General features: G+C 38.6%; 1 protein-coding gene and 1 long non-coding RNA gene across 2 annotated transcripts in view; one reads left to right on the top strand and one right to left on the bottom strand.

Annotated features, from left to right (window-relative positions):
* GTF2F2 (general transcription factor IIF subunit 2) overlaps window positions 1-26,650 on the bottom strand; it is a 156,549-nt gene that overhangs the window by 26,637 nt on the left and 103,262 nt on the right. Inside the window, exon 6 of the mRNA XM_029936711.1 lies at window positions 1,648-1,747. Coding sequence (XP_029792571.1) covers window positions 1,648-1,747 — 100 coding nt within the window. The remainder of the gene's footprint in view (window positions 1-1,647; window positions 1,748-26,650) is intronic.
* On the top strand, window positions 3,804-12,632 carry LOC115289477. The gene is made up of 2 exons (XR_003907649.1): window positions 3,804-3,834; window positions 12,384-12,632. It is a non-coding gene; the product is annotated as an uncharacterized LOC115289477 (long non-coding RNA).

Genomic DNA, 26,650 nt, shown 5'->3' with positions numbered 1-26,650 from the left:
GGAAGAGGCACGTGCATTCCAGTTCATCATAGTCCTTACCATTTCACTTTCTTCAATTTCAGCATCCTGCTCACGGATGATGCCTAGTTGGCTCTACAGGCATTTGCCACCTCTCATGTAAAATAACTTAAATTATCATAAAATTGTGGTTTGATAGATACTAATCTGTGACACCTAAATTCGTATACTTAAGGCCAATATTAAAAAGGGATTATTTCTTCTTAAATATTGTATATATAGAGAAATGTTAAGCAACAAAGTAGGACACAAGATATCAACACTTATTACTTGACTTAACTCAGGCTTCACTGTATTTTCAGAAAATCATCACATTTTCCCTTACATCTCAAGTATTTCAAGACCCAAGACCCTTAGCCCTTTTAGTATGCTAATGACCTGCAACAACATAGCATACTGGTAAATTAACAGCATGGCTCCTAAACCAGAAGACTTGGGTTCAACACCTGGACTGGTTAGTTACTGGCTGTGTGACCTCAAGTAAGACAACATCTCAGTGTATTAGTTACTTCAACTATAAAATGAGGAGAATAATAGTAGTTACTTTCTGTAGGTTTGAAGACCAAATGTGTTATTATGAATTACTCAAAAAAGAATCTGGTATATAACATGCATATAAAATGTTTGTATATAACATAATATATATAGTATATGCAAGATATACTTAAATAAAAATGGTCTAAAAACATATACAGGCAGTCCTCACTTTCCATGGTAGTATGAGACCATAAAATGCCCATTAAAGTTGAAACTGTGCCCAGCAATCCTTTTTTAAAAAAAATTTTTAACGTTTATTTTTGAGAGAGAAAGAGAGGAAGAAGGGGAGGGATAGAGCGAGAAACAGAGAGGCAGAATCCCAAGCAGGCCAGCACTGCCAGCACAGACCCGGATGCGAGGCTTAAATCCATGAACTGTGGGCACCGGGGTGGCTCAGTCAGTTAAGCCTCCGACTTTGGCTCAGGTCAGATCTCAAGTTCATGGGTTCGAGCCCTGCATTGGGCTCTGTGCTGACAGCTAGCTCAGAGCCTGGAGCCTGCTTCCGGTTCTGTGTCTCCTTCTTTCTCTGCCCCTCCCCCTCTCATGCTCTGTCTCTCTCTGTATCAAAAGTAAATAAAACATTAAAAAAATAAAAAAAAAATCCATGAACAGTGAGACCAAGACCTGAGCTAAAGTCGAGAGTCAGACGCTTAACCAACTGAGCCACCCAGGGCACCCTGAAACTATGCAAAGCAATTTTAATAATCAATGGGAAAAATTACCATTGTTGCAAACTTAAAATTCCTACTTATAAAGGTATAGAGAAATGGAGAAAAAGTCAAACTAATACTTATTAAGTACATTGTAATTTAAAACATTGGAAACACTGAAAAATGAAGTGTCTTATTTCTTTGAAAAATTTATCCAGAGTAGTTTCAACAGTAGTTGTTGTCTTCTCATTGTTTAACTTAGGATACAGAGTGAACATTGTCTCCACGCTTGGCAAACTGTCATATTCGTTCCTCAGTCTAGACAACTCAAGCACCTAATAGCAGGTACATGACTGCTATGGTCCTTTTAAAACCTAAGAGTCTACAAAACTTAAGGGAAGAATAAAGATGTAACAGAATGAAGAAAGACATGAAGACTTACATTGTATTGATGATTAGCAACAGGTTTATAATTGGTTGTTACAACTTTGTCCAGTTGTTGTGACAGCCTTACAGGTTTGGAAGATTCTTCTATTTGCAATCTGAAAAACAGAAGGCATTATTAACAAATTTACTTATTAGAGGGAATCCTGAAAAGTTATTCTTATAATTCTTCTTATTCAAGAACACTTAATATATAAAAGTGTAACCTCAGAAGACACACCAAGCCTTAATACTTAAAAAACACACTGAATGTGTATGACAGTAATGCACAAACCAGAACAGAAGCTAAACATATAAACTATCTCAAAATTCTACAACTTGCTCCTAATTTTATACTGTATAGTCAAGTTTTAACTACTAACACCAAAGAAGCTAACCACCTTTAAATTTCCGGGGGGGGGGGGCAGGGGAGGCGCGGAATCTGCCTATAAAAATGAACTATCTTAATTATATGGCATTAAACTAATAAAGTTATTAATTCAAAATTCTAGTCACTTGATAAGAGATGAAGATAAACAGAAAGATGCTGACACTCAGGTCTAATGATTGCTTTATGAGACAGCACAGATATAGAACATTTCCATCATCAAAGAAACTTCTCTTTAGTATAGAACTATTGCAGACCTTCATCTAAATTAAAATATAAATCAAAATACCACTTTTGGGAAAAGCTATAAACATATGACTTCAAATCCTCTTGTTTAATAGAACAGGAACTAAAAATAATTTTCATTTAAAATTTCTTTAAAAACACAACTCACAGTATAAAAAGTACCTGTTTTTATAAAATTCTTATTACTTTATTCCTTACATGAACTTAATATCTATTTGCTTCTGACTTTTTTAAGGTATGTAACACCTAATTAGAAGAATTTAGATATATACCAGTTGCTTTTTTAAATGCAAAATTTATAAATATTATAGGTTTTGATTTTACTGTGATCCCCAAATTCAATACAGTAATTCCTGTGTTGAAACACACACATTTAAATTCTACCAGTTATTTATAAATCCCAGCATGCAGCATAGAGCCCAATGTGGAGCTTGAACTCATGACCCTGGGATCAAAACTTGAGTTGAGGGGTACCTGGGTGGCTCAGTCAATTGAGCATCTGACTCTTAATTTCGTCTCAGGTCATGATTCTAGGGTCATGGAATCAAGCCCTGCGTTAGGCTCGGCGCTGGGAATGGAGTCTGCTTAAGATTCTCTTTCTCTGTTCCTCTGCCCCTCTCCCCTACTCGCATGCTCTAAAATAAAAACCAAAAAAAGACCTGAGCTGAGATCAAAAGTCAGATGCTTACCCCACTGAGCCACTCAAGCACCCCCAAATGATTTTATGAAACATAAGAAAAGTACTCTAGCAAAGTCTTTAGAAACTCACTGTATATGTAACCATAAATCACATATACAATGCTACTTTGTTTTTCATGAGCCAAATATACTTTCTATGAACTAGGAAGAAGGTACTAGTTAGAAGTCTAGAAGGGGGACATCTACCCAAGGACAGACTTGGACTTCTACTCCTTTAGTGGCCTCTTAACTGCTCATGGACAAAGCACCAGCTCCTTCAAATTACTTCACGTCCCTCTGGGATCTAGCCCTGCTTATCTCTCCAGCTTTATCCCCATTTTCTCACATCTGCATCAGACTGCAGCTGTGCCATGACCAGATTTCAGTAGAAGCCTCTTGCTGACTATCATCCAGCAAGCATTCACTGGGTGCCTATTTCTGCCGGGCACCGGGTTAGAGGTTGGGAACGCAGCAGTAAAGAAAAGACTTGCTTTAATGGAAGACCAACATTAACAAATGCTAACCTATAACTCATTAACTGCAGTACTGAAATGGGGCAGGGGATTGGTATTAGGACAACTGATTGCATGATGCCATGAAGTAAATATTAACCCCAATGTGTGCACTTGAGGGTAAGCTAGAGCAGGACTGCTCATGCTTTTTTTTTTTTTTAATGTTTTATTTATTTTTGATACGAGAGAGACAGAGCATGAGAGGGGGAGGCAGACAGAGAAGAAGACACAGAACTGGAAACAGGCTCCAGGCTCTGAGCTAGCTGTCAGCACAGAGCCTGACGCAGGGCTCGAACCCAGGAACGTGAGATCTGGCCTGAGCTGAAGTTGGAGGCTTAACCGACTGAGCCACCCAGGCGCCCCATCCTCATGCTTTTAAGAGGTGAGACAAGGGGTGTTTCAGTGGCTCAGTCAGTTGTACATCCAACTTCGGCTCAGGTCATGATCTCACGGCTCTTGAGTTTAAGCCCCGCGTCAGGCTCTGTGCCTTGACAGCTCACAGCCTGGAGCCTGCTTTGGATTCTGTCTCTCTCTCTCTCTCTCTCTCTCTCTCTGCCCCTCCCCTGCTCATGCTTGGTCTCTCTGTCTCTCTGTCTCTCTCTCGGAAATAAACTTAAAAAAAAAAGAGGTGAGGCAAGAAGACTGGGTGGAAATGACTCTTCTAAGCTGAGAAGATGTCTCAAAGTGACTAAGAAAAAAAAGTGATTAAAGACAGGTGTAGGAATGTTTACAAAGGGTTGGAACTAAGCATGTATGACTCCTTGGGGGGAAAATAATCAAGTAGCAGCCCATTTCCGAAAACCTTTGTGTTCTAATCTTAGCCCTACCCTTACCAGTTCTCAAGGGTTTGGCCTCTGTTAAATGGTAATCCATCTGTTATGCTGCTGCTAAACTGTCTTCCCTGTTTCAATCATCGCACTCCATAATTTGATCTTATGAGACATTCAAGGAGGGAGGTATGTACTAGCTCCTTCCTCCCACATTAAATGATTGTTCCCATTACTTCACAATTTGAAAATTCCTTGGAGTTTCAGTTTGTTTAGGTAAGCGTGTCTTTATAAGTGGTAACTCATTGCTGTCATACTCTTACACTTGAGTTTATTTGCAGGCACCGCATCCTGATTCAGGCATACTTCCCTTTCAATTCTAGTATAACAGCTCTAAAAGCCAATGCTGTCATCCAGAGGGTCATGCCATTTTTATCCTCAAAGTATTTCATCTCTTAAATATAGAAAGGAAAACAGTGAATTAAATTTTTAAAAATAAAGAACTCATATAAAGACTTAACCTTCGTATTATGTATTTAAAATGTCAACCTCAAGGGTTTTGTTTTAATTAAAAGAGGGTATCTTATGATTCAAGACTCAAAAGGTTAATCTAGGGACTGAAAATATAACATATTTTTAAAGAACTGAGGCTTAAAATACTTTAATAAACCTGAATATTTTAAAATAGGTTGGCAGGTTCTTTACCTAACACAAATAAACTCATCTAACATTATCTCATGAAGTGTCAAAACAATTTGCAACTCCATTTCACCACTGAACAATGCACTTAATTAAACATCACAGACCTTCACATGCCTCCAAAGTCTTGGTTTATCTGGGTTTGCACAAAATAACACAATTTGGAAATATTTGGTTTGTAAAGCTAAACAGCAAAGTACGCACAGGTTGTAGGCTGGACTGGGAGCAAACTAAGAGCTTCACTATCCTCGAGATTTAAAAATAAAAGGGGGGGGTCTTAACTTTTTCAGGAAAATTTTAAATATGGTGTTATTTTCAAGAAACTGTAATGGAAAAAGCATATCCTGTGATCAATTAGATGCAGCCTGGCCTTGTTATACCTTTGCTTTATAAACCATTAAAGAGAAACTTATTAGTGGTAATTACTACCATCGCTTCAGGACAATTTTGAATATAGTACATCTATTCTTAGAAAGCTTGAACGATTACTAGTCTTTCTGGAATTATTAGCTAAATTTTTAAAAAATGTTTTATTTATTTTTGATACAGAGAGAGACAGAGCATGAGAGGGGGAGGGGCAGAGAGAGAAGGAGACATAGAACCGGAAGCAGGCTCGAGGCTCTGAGCTAGCTGTCAGCACAGAGCCCGAAGTGGGGCTTGAACCCACAAATGTGAGATCTGACCTGAGCCAAAGTCGGAGGTTTAACCAACTGAGCCACCCAGGCGCCCCTCAAATTATTAAAGAGCCAGTTTTATCTCTTATTTCTTCCCATCAGAGAAAAAGGTCAAAGGCCACATGACCTAAGAGCTGAAGTACTAACAAAACAGTAATAACTCTACCAAGTAATAATAAACATCTAAAGAGTACTTAGTGAGGACTGGATATAGTGTTAAAAGCTTTATCTAAATCACCTCCATCTCACTGCTTCTCCATAGTATGCAAAATTAGAACTAGAACTCAGATCCCTTTTTTTTTTTTTTTTTTTTTACTTTTACTCCAAGTTTCAAGCAGTTAATTTATAGCCCCTAACAGTATACAGTCCCTTCTACACAGTCTCCCGAAAGGCCAGATAGCAGAATAAAATCTCTAATTAAAATTTCTTTGACTTTAGTTCAAAATAAGTAATTCTCCTTGATACTCATCAACCTGCCTGCAACTAGGCCAACACACACACACACACACACACACACACACACACACACGCTCCTTTTCAACACTGGAAAAAAAGATTCCTATTAAGTTAATGTCACAAGTCATTAGGCTATAATCATGGTCCATAATCAATCACCCTTATCAAAATCACTTAAAGATTTTCTTCATTATACTTTATTAAGATTTACACACTATACTGGGAATTAATTTTCACATTATTTATATATTTCTGAAATATAAAATCCACATTAAAAAAAAGTAGCATAAGCATCTCCAAAATAATTTAAAGGATGAACACTGGCAGATTAGGAAAGAAGACTACAAATTTTAGTCAACAGATCCTCCATTCATTCTCCTTGGTAAGTACAGTGCTTCCTTTGTAAAAGTAAGAATAAGTATTTGTTAAGCAAATGAAGAAATGACACCATTACTGAAGTTAGATCACAAAGGGCAAGAACCACATTAAGAAATCCCACATAAATGCTTGATTTTATGCATGCAGACATGAGATAATGTTAGGTGAATTTCATTGCTAAGTGGAAACCCCTAAGAATACTGCCTTGGCTAATCTGGTTACCAACTATAGCATTAAACAACAAAAAAAAACCCCAAAACAAAACATAACAAAACACTGAACAACAAATGTTTCCATTAGTGACTGCCAATGTAGGAGTCATTTGTGTTATAGCTGTATTTGATTGCAACTTATGCTATTCTTAAAATGACAGGTTTCACAAAAGAATGTGTATTTTCTAAGATTTTGATTTCGTTTTTAAAAGGAGAAAGTAATCAAAGAGGTAGACAGTGCTTCTAAGAGGGAGATGGAGGCTGACATTGCAGGGTGACAGACAGATCTCAAGGCAAGGAGAAGCAGGAATAGCAGCAGAGCACCGGAAGCGCCTAGGAGCAAGAGCTCACCCACTTGGCCCAAAGTCAGATACCCAAAGGGAAGTTTCAAAAGAAAGCCCAGCTTGGAAGCAGGCAAACAGAAGGCTGGGAGAGAGGCCAGGTGAGGTAATAACCAGGTGCACACTGAGCTGATTTACTAATATCAAAGGTTCTGGTGACATTTAATAGAGTCCACTTATAGGAAGTTTTAAATATTCTGCGAATTGGAGAATGAGAGCTTCTTGGAGGAACTCTATCAGTAGTACATGGGTCTGAGTGGCAATGAAGAAATTTTACAGCTTGCAACTGACAAGTAAGTGAGTTATATCCTTACCTGGCAGGGTTATTCAAAAGATTAAAGATAGTAAATATGAAACTGAATAATTTAAGTGCCTCTTACAAATATTTATTATTTGTAAGCTTTATGAAAACAGGAACTTTCCTCATGTTCCTAGGGCCTAGAATTAGGCATACAGTATAACTGTGCTGAATAATAAGTGAGGAGATAAAAGATGAGAAGAAAAGTTTTAGGCTGGTTTCAATCAGGGATGGTGTCAAATCATGAGATTTGCAGGAACATATCTAACATTTAGATCTGGCATTTAAGAGAACAGGCTTAATATGTTTAATTTTCACTCTGTAGGAAAACAGATACTCCGTATCTACTTACACTGACTAATATAACCACTAGCAATATACAGTTATTCAAATTAAATTAAAACTTTGCTCCTCAGACACCCCAACCACATTTTAAGTGCCCAAAAGGTACATGTGGCTGTTGGCCTACATACGGGACAGCACAGAGATAGAACACTTCCGTCATTGCAGAAAGTTCAGCTTGGAGAATCACAAACTCAAATCTCTACAGCAGCTTGTCAAGTAAGGAAGTAGGAAGTGCCAGTGAGAGATGGGGACCGTGATGAACTGGAAATAGAGCACATGCTCCATCCCCCGTGGGTGATAAGTCCTTAGCACCTGCCTGTTGGTCTGTAGGAATACAAGCAGAGTATTACCAGATCTTCTAATTACTCAAGAAAATGCAGAGTCAGATTTTTGTGTGAAAGCATTTATTAAACAGTGCCAACTAATTCAATTTTTATAAAGGGCAAACCCTCCCTCTCTCTAAACAAAAATAACCCCTCAATACCAAAAAACACATATACTAACTATACCAGGCCACTTGTTTAGCGGCCCTCTGACATCTCTATCCCAGGGGTTTTGTTTGCTTTTTGTAAGCAAAGCAGCAGCAAAGAATTAAGAATTATTACTAGAAGGTGGAAAGTCTGACACAAGTGTGTAATGACCACTTGCACAGACTCCAGTTTTGCTGAAGGGCCAGCCATTCCCTCTCCACCAATCTCCCGCACCTATCCTAAGGTGAATCTGTGGGCTGGTTGGGAGAATCTCCTAGACTGTCATCAGGGGAGTGCATTCCAGCCAGTAATCAGACTAACAATCGAAAAATATCTCCTAAACAATATAGAAATTAGACAGTTTTTGGCTCTTTATAAAACTAGCAATTTCGTATGATTCAACCTAACCACTCCTGCTAAATGACAGACTTAACACTGAATTGGATTCTTCTACATGAGAGAAGAATTCAAATTGCTCATTAAGTCCCAGCATAATGATGACTTGCCCATGATCAGAGTGTCAGAAGCAGGGGTGAGGGAGATACAATATTCCTTGTCTAGTGCTCTTCATCTATATCATAATTACATCTTAAATATAATGAAACAATCCAGATGTCTTTTTGAGCTGATATGCATATACTATCCCAAATTAAAATATATATAGCTATTTGAGAAAATATCCTATTTTCCAAAATATGTCCCTTATATTAGCTAACAAGGTCTTCAGAAGGGGACTACACTCCAAGGGAATGATGACTCACACTTGGACTTTGTTTTTTCCTAGATTCTGGTTAGAAACAATAGCCACTGATAAGTTTTTGGTATGTGTTGAGTAAGGTAAAATAAGTGACTATTAGTGTAATGAAGACATTTTGTAAAAAGGATCTTGTTCTTGTTTTTTAAATTATTGCCTAATTTCTATTTTTCATTTAAACACTAGAAGACTGTCAATATACTATCAAATTTTCACTTCAGGAAGACTGTGTCGTGTCACCAGCATTTCAGAGAGTACCTATCTCTGCTAGCTAAACAATACAAAATCACCGAAGTCCAAAATATAAGTATCTTGCCTCCTGCGAAAACATTACCACTATCTGGCTATCTTACATAGTTTATCCTTTTATAGTCTTTCCTTATGTAATATATTTATTATCTTAAACTTGAATGCAAGTTCATTCAGCGGATACTTTACCCTAAGCAGTAGCATTACTTCTAAGTCACAGAGCTCTAGTTGTATACTAGTACGACAGACACCAAACTAGAGGAAGGGAGCCAGAAGAAGGCACATACAACAAGAAGAACAACTTCTTCTGAGTCTAAAGAAACAACACGATATCTAAGGTTTGCATTGCCTGAAGGTTTTGTTCAAATAATTATAAATTATGGTCACTTGCAACTATCCATTATAATTTTTTTTTGTAAGTCTAAGTTAGGCATGCTTTTCAAATACCATCTCATGAAAGCAAATTTCTTTTTACCTTGGAAAGTCTGGATTTCAATTTAAGTGTGTGTGTGATGGAGAAGGTATGTAGGAATGAGCAGGCAGAAAAAAAGGAGGGGACAGAAGGGAGGGATAGCATTTATTGGAAGAAACCCTTTGCTACTAATGCTTTTCCCTTTTTTAAAGTGTTTTTAATGCTTACTTATTTTTGAGAGAGAGACACACGCAGAGCACGAGTGGGGGAGAGGCACAGAGAGAGGGAGACACACAACCCAAAGCAGGCTCCATGCTGTCAGCACGGAGCCTGAGGTAGGGCCCAAACCCACAAACCATGAGATCATGATCCGAACCAATACCAGCACTTAACTGAGTGAGCTACCCAGATGCCCCTGCTTATGCTTTTCCTTTAATCAGATACGCCAGTCACTATTTTAGTACAGGCAAAAAGCAGAAATACATGAGGGGAAAAGAAAAAGTTACCTAAGCAGGGACCATTTATTACTTCTCAACATATGACCAAAAACTAGCTGCTATCCTATGTTAGAAGTGAAATTATCCTAAACTTCAATGGATGGTGAGTAACAAAAATACTTCTATTTTATTCCTTAAGAACTTTTCATTTTAGGGGCGCTTGGGTGGCTCAGTTAGTTAAGTGTCCAACTCTTGATCTTGGCTCAGGTCATGATCTCATGGTTTGTGGGATGGAGCCTCACACTGGGCTCTGTGCGGCCAGCTTGGAATTCTCTCTCTCTGCATCTCTCTCTTTCTCTCTCAAAATAAATAAACATTAACACAAAAAAACTTTTTCATTTTATTTCCCTTCCTCCAACTCCAGTGAAAGTAAACAGACTATATAATTTGGAAGAGTTCCCAGAGGTGTGCAAAAGTTTATCTATCAAAAAGGTCCACCAGTATTTATAACTCCATATTCAAAAGAGCAACAAAGAACTATCTTTTGTAATCAGATTCATGCCAATATCCTGCATTAAAAAAAAAAAAACCTACAGAATAAAATCAAACCTCTGGCAGATGCAAGACCCTGAACAATGCTTAGTCAGAAAATGTACCATATCATGTATGATATGGTAGGGTTTGAAACCAGACTCCGATTTTAAGTTCCAGTCCTACCACCAGGTATGACCTTGGACAAGTTAGTCAACCTCTTTGATACCTTTGTGACCTTTTGGGGAAAACTGAGGATTATAATAAAAGAAATAAGGGAGATAATCTTTATAAAATGCTTGATGAAGAGCCTGCCCCAGAGTATGCATTCAGTACATGGTAGCTATCGCTGTAATTACTGTTACTAACCAGTAACCACACTGGACAGAAATGTATAGGAGCTCCTTTATTTATTTCAATAGGGGATACTTGGCTATATCAGATTAAAAGCACTTTCTTTGATCTCCTCTGATATTTTCAATAAAAAAAATTCTTCCTAAATGCCATTTGGCTACAGGTAAAACATGTAATGCTCACAGAAGTGTTAATTAAAAAACTAATTAGGAGTTCCTGGGTGGCTCAGTCAGTTAAGCGTCCAACTCTTGACTTGAGCTCAGGTCAGGATCTCATGGTTCCTGAGTTTGAGCCCCGCATCCGGCTCTGAGCTGACAGAGCACAACCTGCTTGGGATTCTCTTTCTATGTCCCTCTCTCTCACACAAAAGAAATAAACATTTGAAAAATAAATATAAAAAACTAATTATAACTTAACCACAGCCTCAAAAGACATAAAAATATGGTAGCTTACAGTTTTGGGTAACTATGCATCTGATTTTTAAAATTCACTGAATTATTAGATGTAGTCAAGTAGTTCTGGAATTCATCTTTTTAGACACATTTTCAAATCCATGTCTCATATATGACTTTCAACCAGTAGTGACTAGAACATGTATCTAAGTTTAACAAAAGTAGAAAACTACATTTGAGTAGAACACCTCTAAGTTATACAGATAACTCAACATTCTTAATTTTTTTTTTTTTTTGAGAGGGAGAGAGAGAGATAGTGCGAGCAGGGGAGGGTCAGAGAGAGGGAGACACAGTATCTGAAGACAGGCTCCAGGCTCTGAGCTAGCTGTCAGCACAGAGCCTGATGCAGGGCTTGAACCCACAAACTGCACAATCATGACTTGAGCCGAAGCTGGATGCTCAACTGACTGAGCCACCCAGGCGCCCCAGTCATAACCATTCTTAAACTAACAGTCTCAAAAATTATCTTTCCCTGTCTTCCTCATATTAAAATATAATTCAAGGAGGTTATAATTTTCTTCCCAGAGGACAGGGGCACCTTTAGAAAAACTGCAAGGTGGGTGCAAATGCATGGAGTGTACGGTTTTATTCCTCATCTTCCTTTGATTGTGTCTATTTTACTTTGGTTAGTGTCCCTGTTTTTGTTTGTTTGTTTGTTTGTTTTTTTACCTCTTTGACCTTTTAGTTGGTTTTCTCTATATTTTCTATCTAGAGATTATTTCAAATGTATTATTTTACCTCAATGACCAAATAGGCTAACGCCTCAGGAAACATTAAACATTAACTCTTAGGCTCCTTTCTACCCTATAACCCCTAAGGACTCGTTTAGATTTTCATATCTGAAAGAAGGCTTTGCCCAACCCTTACCTACAATGACTCTCATAAACTTTGGTGAATGCAGTGGGTTAATTTAGCATTTAGGAATCTTCCTGACACCACCATTTTACTCATGCAACTTGGGTTTCACCATCCAATTTCTTCTCCCAGATTACTTTGAAAAACAGAACGTGAGTTTTGCCTAAGTACTAATTCTAGAGAGTTCTGCTGTTTAAAGGCTCCCATTCGGCTAAGTAATGGAGTTCAGCTTTCTGCTTCCCTGCAGATTCCCCACGTACAACCTGAGTCCGTGGACTCCCACCATGACGGAGGACTCAGAGGAAGGACCGGATGAGAGCGTGGCAGGCCGGGCAGCCCCCGGGGCAATGCAAGGCGACAGAGTGGGGACAGCCAAGCCCCTGGACCTTCTCCAGTCACATCACACTCACCTTGACTGAAAATACTTGAAGATAAAGTGTTTAATTAATAGGATGCAAAAGTTCTTTCTTTCATTAAAGATTGAAACTGCAATGTTTTTAAGAGCTTCAAGTCTCTTATTTTTGTGGATAAAATCCTTTAAAAACTAAAAGAAAGGGGCACCCGGGTGGCTCAGTTGGTTAAGCCTCCAACTCTTGATTTCGGCTCAGGTTATAATCTCATAATTTATGAGATGGAGCCCTGCGTTGGGCTCTGTGCAGACAGCATGAAACCTGCTTGGGGTTCCTGCCCAGCCTCCCTTCTGCCCAAACTCCACGCACAGGTGGGTGCTCTCTCTCACAATAGATAAGCTTAAAAAAAGAAAAAAGGCAGTCTTTACAACAGAGGTCTGTTTACATATATATATATATATATATATATATATATATATATATATATATAAAAGATCAAAAACTTAAAGAAAAATTGCTAGGAATGACCATTAATATAATAAAAGAAACTCAGTTTCATAACAGAAAAATAATGCCTTTATGTTCACCATTTTGATAAAGTGCTGAGAATAATTACTACACTAAGATTTGCTATTTTCACAATTTTATCTGTTCATGTTGCCAGTCCTCTCAGGAGACATTCAACTCCAACCACTATTTTGAAAGCTCCCCAAACTGCTTCTCCGCTGACTGATAAATAGGCTTCTGGTTTGGTATTATTTAGTGGGGAATTCTACAGCATTGACAGAAAGTTACCTGTCCATAATACAAAATTTTATTTTACATAAAACCTATGGATAGATTTACTAAGAAGGAATCTATCATTTTATGAGTATAATAAAAATTTTTTTTGTTATTAATAGAGGGAGGAAAGCATTATAGAATGTTTTTTAAATGTTTTATTTCTTTTTGATACAGAGAGAGACAGAGCATGAGGGGGAGGGGCAGAGAGAGAAGGAGACACAGAACCAGAAGCAGGCTCCAGGCTCTGAGCTAACTGTCACCACAGAGCCTGACGTGGGGCTCGAACCCACGAATGTGAGATCTGACCTGAGCCGAAGTCGGAGGCTTAACCAACTGAGCCACCCAGGCGCCCCAGAAATGTTTTAATCTAGTTTCTCTAAATACATAAAGTACTACCTGATTCAATTCAAACCTAGGATTTTTACAGCTGGTCTCAGTACAAAGACAACAAACTTGCATACGGGAAAAGGTTTCTAAACAACACGGGAGTGAAAACAGTCCTGATGCTTTATGGATTTAGACTCTGTGTGTTATTTTAATTGCACTGTTAGCTCTACTTGAAAGCAGCTTCCTCTTATAGTCACTTATTTCATAGCCTATAATTCCTACAAACTATTAGGGATATCAGGCTATTCTCCATGTAGCTCTGGTTAATCAGAGAATTACTACTATTACGGACCCACAACAAATGTATAAAAATGTTTTCTGCATCATCAACATGCATGGATGATACAAATTATTATATAGGCTACTTATGGCCATGATGCTTATTTGCGAGAGCTGCACAAAATCCATTGCTTTTGATATGATAAGCTGGGTATTCTAGCTTTATAAATGTCACTTTAGTAGACCTCTTTGATGAGGGGGGATATCAGTAAAAGGATGATGAGGATGAATACCAGTAAGAAATCATAAACTCCTACATTATTTTTTCCAGTTCGGGAAAAGGTTTCATACAAGCTCTTTTCTCCATTCCCTCTAATGTTGTTATCTGAAAGCCAGCTGTGTCCAAGGAACAGTCCAGGCCAACACACTCAAATGCAACCAACCCTATGACTTCAGTTTCCTAGCACTGTGTTAGGCAGAACAAATTAAAAAATATGCATGTATACACATATATGTACATTATATTTGGATGAACACATTTTTAAAACACACCCATGTTATGTTTCTCCCAGCTCAATATTTAGAGCCAAGAAAAAAGTTAATAGGATCTGAGCCTGCTGTATTTTTATACAGATCAAAATGAGACTATAGATGACTAAAGGGAAGTGGGCGTCTGTGGGTTTAATTCATACACGAAGTAGGGGTTAAAGCATGGAGTCTATTTGATAAAAGCAATTTAGATGTGAAATGAACTTGGTGGTTTAAGTGAGCCTTTACATATTTTGTAACTGATGGCATAGGAACAATCTTTACATCATTTAAGATTAAATCTATTCTTGGAACTGTGAACTCTATCACCACGAACAAGCTACACTATTTTCTCCAAATAACGTATATTAGAGAATGTGTATTTTCTGTAAGGGGCATGTTCGTACTATATGACTTCTGAAGGAAACACATTTTAAAAATGAAAATAAATTTATGTAACTGTTACTTTACGTAGTGACTAAAGGAACTTAAAGTGAATGTGTAGAAGGGGAAATGAATGAAGTAATATAGTTCAGAGAGGCTGACCTAACAGAAATTAGACAATAAAAGATGGGAAAAATGACTTTGACAAGAAGTACTTTCCAATTTTCATATTTATAATACTATAAATTTAAGGCTTATAACCAGAATTATTTAAAACAGTTTAAAGCTAAGCACCCAAGATTATCAAGCAGCCCCAACTGCTAAACTTCTGATCAATTTCTTTGACTCCTAAAATATTTAGGTTAGGGATTAAATAAGCCGCTTATGGTGACAGAAGCAACGTTTCTCTAGCCAGCCACTGTGACATATACTGCAAGTATGAGTCATTCTTCCAAATTAAATTTCTATGATCCTATGACTACGTGATGGGTGCCAAAAGAATACACCAGTGGGATCAAACAACTTCTATTCAGCAAATTTAAAAATTCAATTCTGCAAAATTCTAGTTGCCTCTAAGTAGAAATCAAAATTATTAGCTGCATATCATGTCAAGCTGTAGGAAACTACCCAGGCGTACACTAACCAAGATACTGTTGCTATGGTGACTAAGCAAATATAGCAAATGGCCACTTCATTAGCGACTCCATGAAACTATAAATGCTGGAATAATAGATAGCAAATGTCTGACAGTATGTGGTCACCAATGTGTGATGAGACTCAGAATTTTTGAAAAGATAAGGTAAATTTCAATACACTATTTTAGCAACTTTTGAAAAATTAAGAAGAGAGATTCTGGTGCTAATTAAAACCAAATCAAGCCAGGGAGGAAAAATTACAGAAGGAATGGTAAGGCTCAAGGGAGAGTGCTCCATTTAGAACCAGCTGCTGTGATGCTGATATTGATATTAGAGACTGCAAGTCATTTAGGCTGTCCTTTAGGACAGCAGAGCGAGAAGGAAGGACTCCCTATTGATTCACTGCAGCAGACTTTCCACTGTGAATGGGGTTTCAGGCCATATGGTCTCACTTTCTCTCCATCAAGAGGATGAATATAGGGGTTGAAAGAAGAATCCTGCACATGCTTCAACTTTGAAGAATTCAAACTACTCTTACTCCAACCTCATAAAAACAAAGGCTACACACTAAAAAAAAACCAAATGCTTTTTTCTCCCCTCATAAGTTTACACTGGTGCTAAGAACCTTTGTTTGACACTAACTTATATACGGACTAAGAAATATATGCTTATATTTTAGTATCTACTGAATGTTATTAGTTATGTTGATATATTGTTAGTTATAAAAATGTCAGTTATGTTCTATAATCATGTTAGTTATATAAATGATGCCAGTTACACTGTGACCTTTTTTTAAAGTTTGTATATATTTATCTTGAGAGAGAGCATGTGTGTACGCTCCAGATTATGATCTTCTGATGACACATTGCCACAAAAATAAAGTCCTGGTTGGGTAAGTGTCCGACTCTTGATTTCAGCTCAGGTCATGATCTCATGGCCATGAGATCAAGCCTCTAGTTCTCTGTGCTGACAGCACAGAGCCTGCTTGAGATTCTCTCTGTTTCTCTCTGCCTCTCTCCTGTTCTCTCTCAAAATAAATAAACATTTTTTAAAAAAGTCTTAGTTCTGGGGCACCTGGGTGGCTCAGTCGGTTAAGCGTCCGGCTTCGGCTCAGCTCAGATCTCACATTCATGGGTTCGAGCCCCACGTCAGGTTCTGTGCTGACAGTTAGCTCAGAGCCTGGAGCCTGCTTTCGGTTCTGTGTCTCTTTCTCTCTCTGCCCCTCCCCCTCTCATGCTCTGTCTCTGTATCAAAAATAAATAAAAACATTAAAAAAAAAAGTCTTAGTTCAAAGTAAGGTATTATAATTGCAAGACATTAAGCTAGTTATGTATAGTGCATTGTTATGAACAATTACAGCAGTTTATAAATTTACACAGCCACTAAGATGGACAAGTACATTAGCAACATTGGCTCAAGTTATTTTATTTTATTTTAGCAAAACTACCATTACAAGTAAAAAAGCAATATACAAAACTGTCTGACTTCTATTAAATATTAAATGCTATTCTTTTGTCTTGCTTTGTTCAGTATAAACATTAGAATGTAAAAGCCATACTTACTAAGCACCTCAATTTGTCTTCCCAAATTTCTATTAGGATCTTCTAATCCTTGAAACGTGGGCACACTACATCACAATAGACTTTTCTCTAACTTCCTATCTGAATGGTTTTCTAATCAGTATTGCTTAACATACAAATGCATATTAGAATGACCTCTCCTACCATACTCAAGCATCCAACCACACACACGTTGCCATTATTAAACTTTTACTACAATTTATTAACATATCTTACCATCCTTGTCAAATTGTGGAGTTCAAAATAGTACTTAATTAGGCGTTCTATTCCTAGTTTTTCTTAAATGTTTGAGAGAGCAAGCCAGCACAAGTTGGGGAAGGGCAGAGAGAGGGAGACAGAGGATCCGGAGTGGGTACGGCGCTGAAGCAGAAAGCCTGATGTGGGGCTCAAACTCGTGAACCATGAGATCGTGGCTTGAGTCAAAGTTAAGAGCTGGACACTTAACCAACTGTGCTGCCCAGGCACCCCTGTTCTATTTCTAAAATAAAGAGATGGCCAAAAAAATTCCATACATCATTATGTTCGCTCTTCTGACCAGGTTCCTTTCTGTCAACAGCTCTGATGTTTACACATAAATCTTTCTCACCCATCTTCAATGCACTGTATTATAAACAGTATCTCCAATTTCTTCTAAATATATATGTTCATACTATCTCCTCACCAGCCACCTTCCAACTGCAACAAAAGCCTCTATTTCAATGTGATATCACATCTCTACCGTCACTCAACAGACTGTCAGAGGCAAGTCACGCTGTATCCAAATGCCTGTTTTTAAAGATGGAGAAGGCAAACGTACAAAGAGGCAATAACAGCGTACGGTAAAAGCTGCAACAGAGAGATGAGTAGAGTACACGGGGAAGATGTGGAGATTGCCTGGAGGGGTAGGGAGAAACTTTTCTGGGGAGGTGCAGGCCTAGCTAGGAGTTTACTGTACAAAGTGGGGCAGATAGAAGGTGGCAAATTCCAAGAATGCAGAGGGTGGGGGAAGGAGAAAGAGGAAATAAAGGAGAGAGACAAAGGAGGGAAGGCAGAAAAGGGAGAGAAGGGAGGGAGGGATGAGAGAAGAGGTGAAAAATAAGTAGTAGAAAGACTGTTAGGCCAGTTACAGAAGCTCTTCTACACCAAACTAAGCTATTAACAGTCATTTGTTAAAACAAAGGGTTCATTTTATTTATTTTATTATTTATTAACATTTATTTATTTTTGAGAGACAGAGACAGAGCATGAGAGGGGGAAGAGCAGAGAGAGAGGGAGACACAGAATCGGAAGCAGGCTCCAGGTTCCGAGATGGCAGCACAGAGCCTGATGTGGGGCTCAAACTCACAAACCTCAACATCATGACCTGAGCTGAAGTCAGATGCTTAACTGACTGAGCCACCCACGTGGGCTCAGGAAAAGGCTCCCTTTAAAATGAAAATTAACCCTGACCACAATAAGAAGAATGAGCTGTAAGGATGCAGGTCTGATTCAGGTTTCCCCTCTGACCTTGAAGGCCAACTAACACCATTAACATTTCTGGGGGCGGGCCTAAAGATGGAGGTTAAGACTGGTCATGCCCTACATGAGAGTCCCAGTCACGCCCTACGTGAGGGTCCTGGGTCCACTCTGTAATTGATTAAAGTTACTGTCAATGATGTGATGCTATAATGATTGGACCCCTGTACCTGTGTCACAATTTCCTGTAACTCCCCCTTCCCAAACTCATAGAAGGCCCTGCCCTGCCATGTTCGGGGCTCGCTCCCCGTGGATCCAGTGTGTTGTTGAAGTCTGTGAGCCCGGGTTTAGGCTGGTCAGGCCTAAATTCGTAATAAAGCCCTTTGCTTTTGCATGCATGATTGGGCCTCCCTGGCAGTCTCTGGTTTTGGGGGGCGATACTAAAATCTGGGTACAACAGAGCCAGGATAAGGAGAGAGGGATGTCAGGGAGAACAATAAACAAGAGATGAAGAGAAGCTACCCAGTATCAGTGAGTGGAGAAGCAGAATAGTAGGTGAATATAATCAGTACACTTTTGATGCTGAATTCCAGAGAAGTCTGGAGGCCTAATACAAGCCAGGCCCAGAACCAGGTACTATGGGGAGGAACCAACATGAAAAAGCTACAAGCTGGTGGAGTGGGCAAGACAAATACCCAAACAAAAGAGCTTCCAAGTATTCCTCGATATTCCTGGAATTTGTCACCTTCTTTGCAACCCTTCACTCCCAGTTTGCCTGGCGAACTCGTCCCTGCGCTACCGCCTCCCAAGCAAAGCAACCCCTTACTCCTGAAGTGAGTGGCTGCTCCTTTTCTTCATCCTTTACTCGCCACTCTCCGGGTCTCACTAGACCACCGTACTCCCACAGCTAGCTACAGCCACGCTGCAAGCGTCGTGGTGCTCAAGAAGGAAAACAATCCTGTATGTGACTCAGTTGCAGTCCACCTAATACATTCAGAGTACCTTTGACTGTCAGGGACTCTGTTAAGTACTGATCTAGTCCACTAGCAGAAACTATTACAGAAATCTTCAATATAAGCAAACAAAGGCAAGACTATCAGAGAGGAAATCTAACTCAAGAAAAAGTTTGACATATATATTATGTTTATTTTTTGAGGGTAGTGAGGAAGGGAGGTGTATGAGTCGGGGAATGGCAGAGAGAGAGAGAGAGAGGGAGATAGGATTTGAAGCAGGTTCTTTGCTAACATCAGAGAGCCCAACGCAGAGCTCAAACCCGTGAACCGAGAGATCATGACCTAAGCTGAAGTCCGACATTTAAACGACTGAGCCACCCAGGCGCCCTGGTATTTGTTTTCTTAAAACAGTTTTATTGGGATATAACTGATATAAAAGAAGCTGATCTTTATCATGTACAATTTGATAAATTTTTTTGTTTTTGTTTTTTTTGGGGGGGAGAAGGAAGAGGCAGATGAAGGAGAGGAAGGAAGAAAGAAAGAAAGAGAGAGAGAGAGAAAGAGAGAGAGCGAGAGAGAGAGAGCGAGCCAAATCCCACGCAGGCTCCATGTTCCGTGCAAAACCTAACTCGGGGCTTGATCTTACAACTATGAGATCATGACCTGAGCTGAAGAGTTGGTCACTTACCTGACTGAGCCCACTAGGTGCTCATGGGTATTAAGTTTTCACAAATGCATTTGCCTGTGCAACTATGTGAAACTTGTTTTTTTTTTAAAAAAGTCCCGCAATCTCAATCAAAATAACACCAGCATTCTTCACAAAGCTAGAACGATCCTAAAATTTGTATGCAACCAGAAAAGACCCCGAATAGCCAAAGCAATCTTGAAAAAGAAAACCAAGCAGGAGGCATCACAATTCCAGGCTTTAGGATGTTTTACAAAGCTGTAATCATCAAGACTGTATGGTACTGGCACAAAAACAGACACATAGATCAGTGGAACAGAATAGAGAACCCAGAAATGGACTCACAAAAGTATGGCCATCTAATCTTTGACAAAGCAGGAAAGAGTGTCCAGTGGAATAAAGACAGTCTCTTCAGCAAATGGGGCTGGGAAAACTGGACAGGGACATGCAGAAAAATGAACCTGGACCCCTTTCTTAGAGCATACACAAAAATAAACTCAAAACGGATGAAAGACCTAAATGTAAGACAGAAGGCCATCAGAATCCTAGAGGAGAAAGCAGGCAAAAACGTCTTTGACCTCAGCTGCAACAACTTCTTACTCGACATGACTCTGGAAGCAAGGGAAACAAAAGCAAAAATGAACTACTGGGACCTCATCAAGATTAAAAGCTTCTGCCCAGTGAAGGAAACAATCAGCAAAACTAAAAGGCATGGTTGGTGAGTTCAAGCCCTGCAGTGGGCTCTCTTCTGTCAGCACAGTGCCCTTTTAGGATCCTCTGTCACCACCTGTTCCCCTCTGTCCCTTCCCTGCTTATGCTCTCTCTGTCTATCTCTGTCTCACTCTCTCTAAAAAATAAACATTCAGAAAAGAAAGAAAGGAAAAACTGCCCAACCTTACAACTTAGGTTTCTCAATGCTCAATTTTGTTTTTTTCCATGAAAAAAAAAAAAATCAATAAACCCAAACTGGATATATTTTTTAAAAGTTATTGTCTGCCTCTGATCAATAATCTCAGGAACTTAAGGACACATAAGTTTTATTTTACATTTTAAATAGAATAACAACTATGGATATGTCCATTTATAGAATATACTTCTAAATTTCATATGCTAATTAGTTTTCAAAATGTCAGTATACATTTGCAAACAATATAATCATATCCTTAAAAAAAAGAAAACCTCAACAATGACAGATCAGAAACAGTGCAAATACATCAAAGTAGCTTCCCTCTATTGCACCTGTGTAACATTTTTTATAAAATTTCTATTTTAGGTAAACCATACTCCCAACATGGGGCTCAAACTCAAACTCACGACCCTGAGATCAAGAATCTCATGCTGCACCGACTGAGTCAGCCAGGCGCCCCAGATACATATTTTTTAAAGAAGAAGCATTTGCCATAGCAACAAAAATATAAATACACAGGGCAACCCTTACCAAAAACGTTCAACCTTCTATGAAGAAAACTAGCTGATTCTTCTCAAATAACAGGTTTAAAATAAAAAACTCCTTTGCTGAAATTTTTGAGCTTGTGAAAAAAATTCTAAAATTAACATGAAAGAACAATTGAGTAAGACGAATTCAGAAAAATTTTTGAAAGAACAATGCAGATCATGATATTCTAGGCATTAGCATATATTGCTAAGCCACAATTAAAATGGCATCTTTCTGATATAAAACTAGGACAATGAAGTAGAAACAGCCGATGGTGTGTAAAAATGAAGTTTATGGTAATAAAGTGGTATCACAAACTTCTGAGGAAGGAAGAGGTACCCAAATGAAGCGCTCAGCAGAGGACAAGCTCCGCGCTCTAGGATATGATAGGGAACGCTGTCAAAAAGAGGTATCTACAGTGAAATCGTGACCCATAGTATACACTTAGACTTAAGGTAACAGCATAACTTTTCAAATTTATTTTGGATTAGGTAATACGGACACATGATATAAAAAACTGGTAAGGTGCAGAAGCATCCATGATTAAAAGTAAGTCTCATCCAGACATCTACATCTTTCTCTCTGGAGGCAACCACTGACAATGATTTCTTGTGTATTTGATGACATTTCATTTTTAAAGAAGTTGGGAGGTAATGTTTTACCTTTGCTCTAGCTGTCAAATAACCACAGTCTCTGGGAGACAGCTTGCCATAGGGCAATGTTATTCTTATGGAAAAGATTAATTTGTTGGTGGGTTATTTAAGAGATAAAAAATTACCACACTTATATTTAATTGCAGTTTCCTGTCCTTTCATCTCAATATAAAGGTAGTAGGTAGAGGGGTGCCTGGGTGGCTCAGTCGGTTAAGCGTCCGGATTCGGCTGAGGTCATCTCATAGTTCGTGGGTTTGAGCCCTGTGTCGGGCTCTGTGCTGACAGCTAGCTCAGAGCCTGGAGCCTGCTTCAGATTCTGCAAGAGCTATGGAGCCAACAACAAGCTTCAGATTCTATATCTCCCTCTCTCTCTGACACTCCCCTGCTCGCACTCTCTCTCTCAAAAATAAAAAAACATTTAAAAAAGGTAGTAAGTAGAAACATAAGTCAATGATTTAAAAAATACTTTTGAAATAGTTTACAGATGAAATAGCAATCAGGTTAAATACAGCATATACTGTTTTTGTCCATGTTATTTGAAAAGGTCCTTATCTACCAAACCAGAATTTCTCAAAATGTGTTCTGAGGACCATTACATCAGAATCATCAGGTTGCCTATTAACAGTGCTTATTTCTAGTCCTAATTCAAAACTTACAGAGTCAAAAATTCTAGGGAATAGGCCCAACATTTTTGATGAAGTTCTCAGGTGATCTACATACACATGCTAAAGTTTAAGAAAGACTAGGTACAGGGGTGACTGGTGGTGGCTCAGCAGGCTGAGTGAATGACTCTTGATTTCGGCTCAGGTCATAATCCCAGGATCATGGGATCAAGGCCCGCATCAGGCTCTGCACTGAGTGTGGAGCCTGCTTGGGATTCTCTCTCTCTCCCTTTCCCTCTGCCCCTTTACCCTGCTCATGCTCTCTCTCTCTAAAATAAAATAATAGGGATGCTTGGGTGGCTCAGTCAGCTAAGTGTCTGACTTTGGCTCGGGTCATGACCTCACGATTTGTGGGTTCAAGCCCCATGTTGGGCTCTCTGCATTTAGCACAGGGCCTACTTTGGATCCTCTGTCCATCCCTCCTCTGCCCCTCCCTTGCTCGTGAGCATGTGCATGCATTCTCTCTCCAAAATAATAAATACATATTAAAAAATAAAATAGAATAATAAGACTGGGTACTATTTAAAGCCATAACCACAGAAACCCTGTCTTTTTTATTCATTGTAGGCATAGTGCGAGCACAATGCCTGTCAAAGAAGGTATCCCAGAATATATGGTAAGGGTTAATGAATGTACGTTGGAACTATCTACAGAACACCTCACTATGTTATTAACGCTCAACTGAGTTTGAAACTGTATGCTTCATCAATGACAGAAATTTGAATAAAGAGCAGAGAAACAAGCTTTGGCAATCAACAGCTTAAATAGAGTTCATTTAGTTGCATGACTCAGTTTCATAGCAGAGCACTTGGAAAGATGTCAGGGAATTTAATTAGCAATAATTTATTATATATCTGAGTTTGACATAGATGTTACAAGTGTATCACGTTAACAAGGACCGAGTGACCCAAAAGAAAAATACCAAATGAGATATTCTACATATTTTCTATTTATTAAGTAGTGACATCTGCCATAACCAGAACTAGGAAAGAAGCAAAAAAGAGCATCTCAGCAACCAAAACAGATGTCACAAGGCCAACCGTGACAGCTTTGGGCACTTGACTCACAGGCAAGCCCATTAGACCTTCACTCAGAGTCTATTCAGTCTACTTTTGCACACATTATTCATTTTAATAGAATTTTAAAACTGATTTCCTAGCTCACAGGAAATTAAAAACACTAAATCAGAATGAAGAGAGGGGCTGCAAGAGATAGTAACACCATCAACATGACAAAATGAGAGATGGTAACAGGGGAGTGAAGAACTGTATAAAATAACCAAAAGAACCCACACAGCCTAATACTCTGTGGCCCTCTTATGAAAGGTAAATAATCCCACTCTTTTTGACAGGATCTGAAGGCATCTACTGTTGTATAACTATAAAACAGGCGTTCAACATAAAAACCAAGAGAGAAGGCTAAATTACAATCCCAATAAACTGTATATGAGGTATGGATGCAGGGATAATAGGTAACATTTCAGAAAATTTTTCATTTAATAAAGTTAATTATAACTTGTTTAAAGCTACAAACTTTATAAAAATGACTTGAACTCTTAGACAAAAACGCATTCCTCTAGAGTTCCAGGAAGGAAAAAGACACTAATGTACCAAACCAACAAGAGGTAATTTCAAAACAGTATGTTCTTGGAAAAAAAAAAAAAATTCAGTTACCTCTTTGTGGATGTGGTTAGTAATATTCTTATTCTCATGGTGACTGAGTGACAGTGTATGTGCTGTGTATACACACTGTCACTCAGTCACCATTAGAATCCACCTGGGGATTATTTCTGGAAAAGTCATGGTGCTGGATTCTATAAATTATGTCCTTTTTGAAAGATAATTTTTTTATGATTTTAAAAGGGGTATCTAAAGTATATATTACAAAAAACAGCACTACTGAAAGGCACTAAAGATAACACAAATAGAAGTATAAACTCCTAGTAATTTAATGAGCTGCAACAAAACGCCATATGGCATTCAATGTAATTATGTAATAAGCACTGCAAATTCTGTGAACAATAGCATTTGGCCATCACCACACCCACCCTCTCCAAAACCGGTGTATGTACCAGACAGTACTGAGAAACAACAGATTTGTAAATTAATTTTAAATATTTCACATTCATGCTAGCCTCATAATGTGTATATGTGTGTGAGTGATTTCTTCTAGAACAAGTGCATTATTTTGGGTCGTGCATTAAAGTTTTAAATGCTAGAAGAGAGACTATAGTTCATGAAGCAGACTTAGTATTTTTCTTTTTGAAACTACACAGAATGCTGCATATCAAAGAACAAATTATCTACTGTGAGCAACTAACTTAAGGGCAGGAAATTCGTCTTATTCACCCTTTGTTCCTAAGTGTGTGGTCCATAATAGGTACTCAGTGTCTACTGAATGAACAGGTTTACATACATTTGTGAGGCTTGGGCTTTGAACTTTGGTATTATGGTGTAAAATACTGATGGGGGCAGAGAACTCTGCTCTTTCCATTGTATGAACTTCAGTTGGTTCCTTCCTTCCTTCCTTCCTTCCTTCCTTCCTTCCTTCCTTCCTTCCTTCCTCCCTCCCTCCCTCCCTCCCTCCCTTTCTCCCTTCCTCCCACCCTCCCTCTTTCTATTTATTTATTTATTTATTTAATTTAAGTTTACATCCAAGTTAGTTAGCATATACTGCAAAAATGATTTCAGGAGTAGAACCCAGCGATTTATCCCCTACACAGATCACCCACTGCTCACCCCAAGTGTTCTTAATGTTCTTTGCCCATTTAGCCATCCCCCCACCTGCAACCCCTCCAGGAATCCTCAGTTTGTTCTCAAAGAGTCTCTTATGTTTTGTCCCCCTTCCTGTTTTTATATTATTTTTGCTTCCCTTCCCTTATGTCCATCTGTTGTGTGTCTTAAATTCCACATATGAGTGAAGTCATATGATATCTGTCTTTCTCTAATTCTGCTTAGCATAATACAATCTAGTTCTATCCATGTTGTTGCAAATGGCAAGATTTCATTCTTTTTGATTGCCGAGTCATACTCCATTGCATGCATGCATACATACACACATCTTTATCCATTCATCTGTCAATGGATCTTGGGCTCTCTTTCCCTACTTTGGCTAATGCTGACAGAGCTGCTTTAAACATTGGGGTGCATGTACCCCTTCAAAACAACACATCTATACCCTTTGGATAAATACTAGCAGTGCAACTGCTGGGTCGTAGGGTAATTCTATTTTTTATTTTTTGAGGAACCCTCACACTGTTTTCCAGAGTGGTTGCAGGAGTTTGCATTCCCATCAGCCCTGAAAAAGGGTTTGTCTTTCTCCACATCTTCACCGACATCTGTTGTTGACTGAGTTGTTAATGTTAGCCATTCTGACTGGTGTGAGGTAGTATCTCATCGTGGTTTTGATTTGTATTTCCCTGATGATGAGCAATGTTGAGCATCTTTTCATGAGTCTGTTACCTGGCCATATGGCTGTCTTCTTTTGGAAAAATGTCTATTCATGTCCTCTGCCCATTTCCTTACTGGATTATTTGGTTTTTTGCATGTTGAGTTTGATAAATTATTTATAGATTTTTGGATACTAACTCTGATATGTCATTTGCAAATATCTTCTCTCATTCCATCAGTTGCCTTTTAGTTTTGCTGACTGTTTCCTTCACTGTGCAGCTTTTTTATCTTGATGAGGTCCCAATAGTTCATTTTTGCTTTTGTTTACCTTACCTCCACAGACACATCAAGTAAGACACTGCTGTGGCTAAGGTGAAAGCCATTTTTGCCTATTTCTCCTCTAGGATCCTGATGGCATCCTGCCTTACATTTAGGTT

The sequence above is a fragment of the Suricata suricatta genome, chromosome 4 (assembly GCF_006229205.1).
Source record: "Suricata suricatta isolate VVHF042 chromosome 4, meerkat_22Aug2017_6uvM2_HiC, whole genome shotgun sequence".
Taxonomy (NCBI): Eukaryota; Metazoa; Chordata; class Mammalia; order Carnivora; family Herpestidae; genus Suricata; species Suricata suricatta.
The sequence above is the reverse complement of the archived record's forward strand: the minus strand, read 5'-3'. Positions and strand labels throughout refer to the sequence as shown.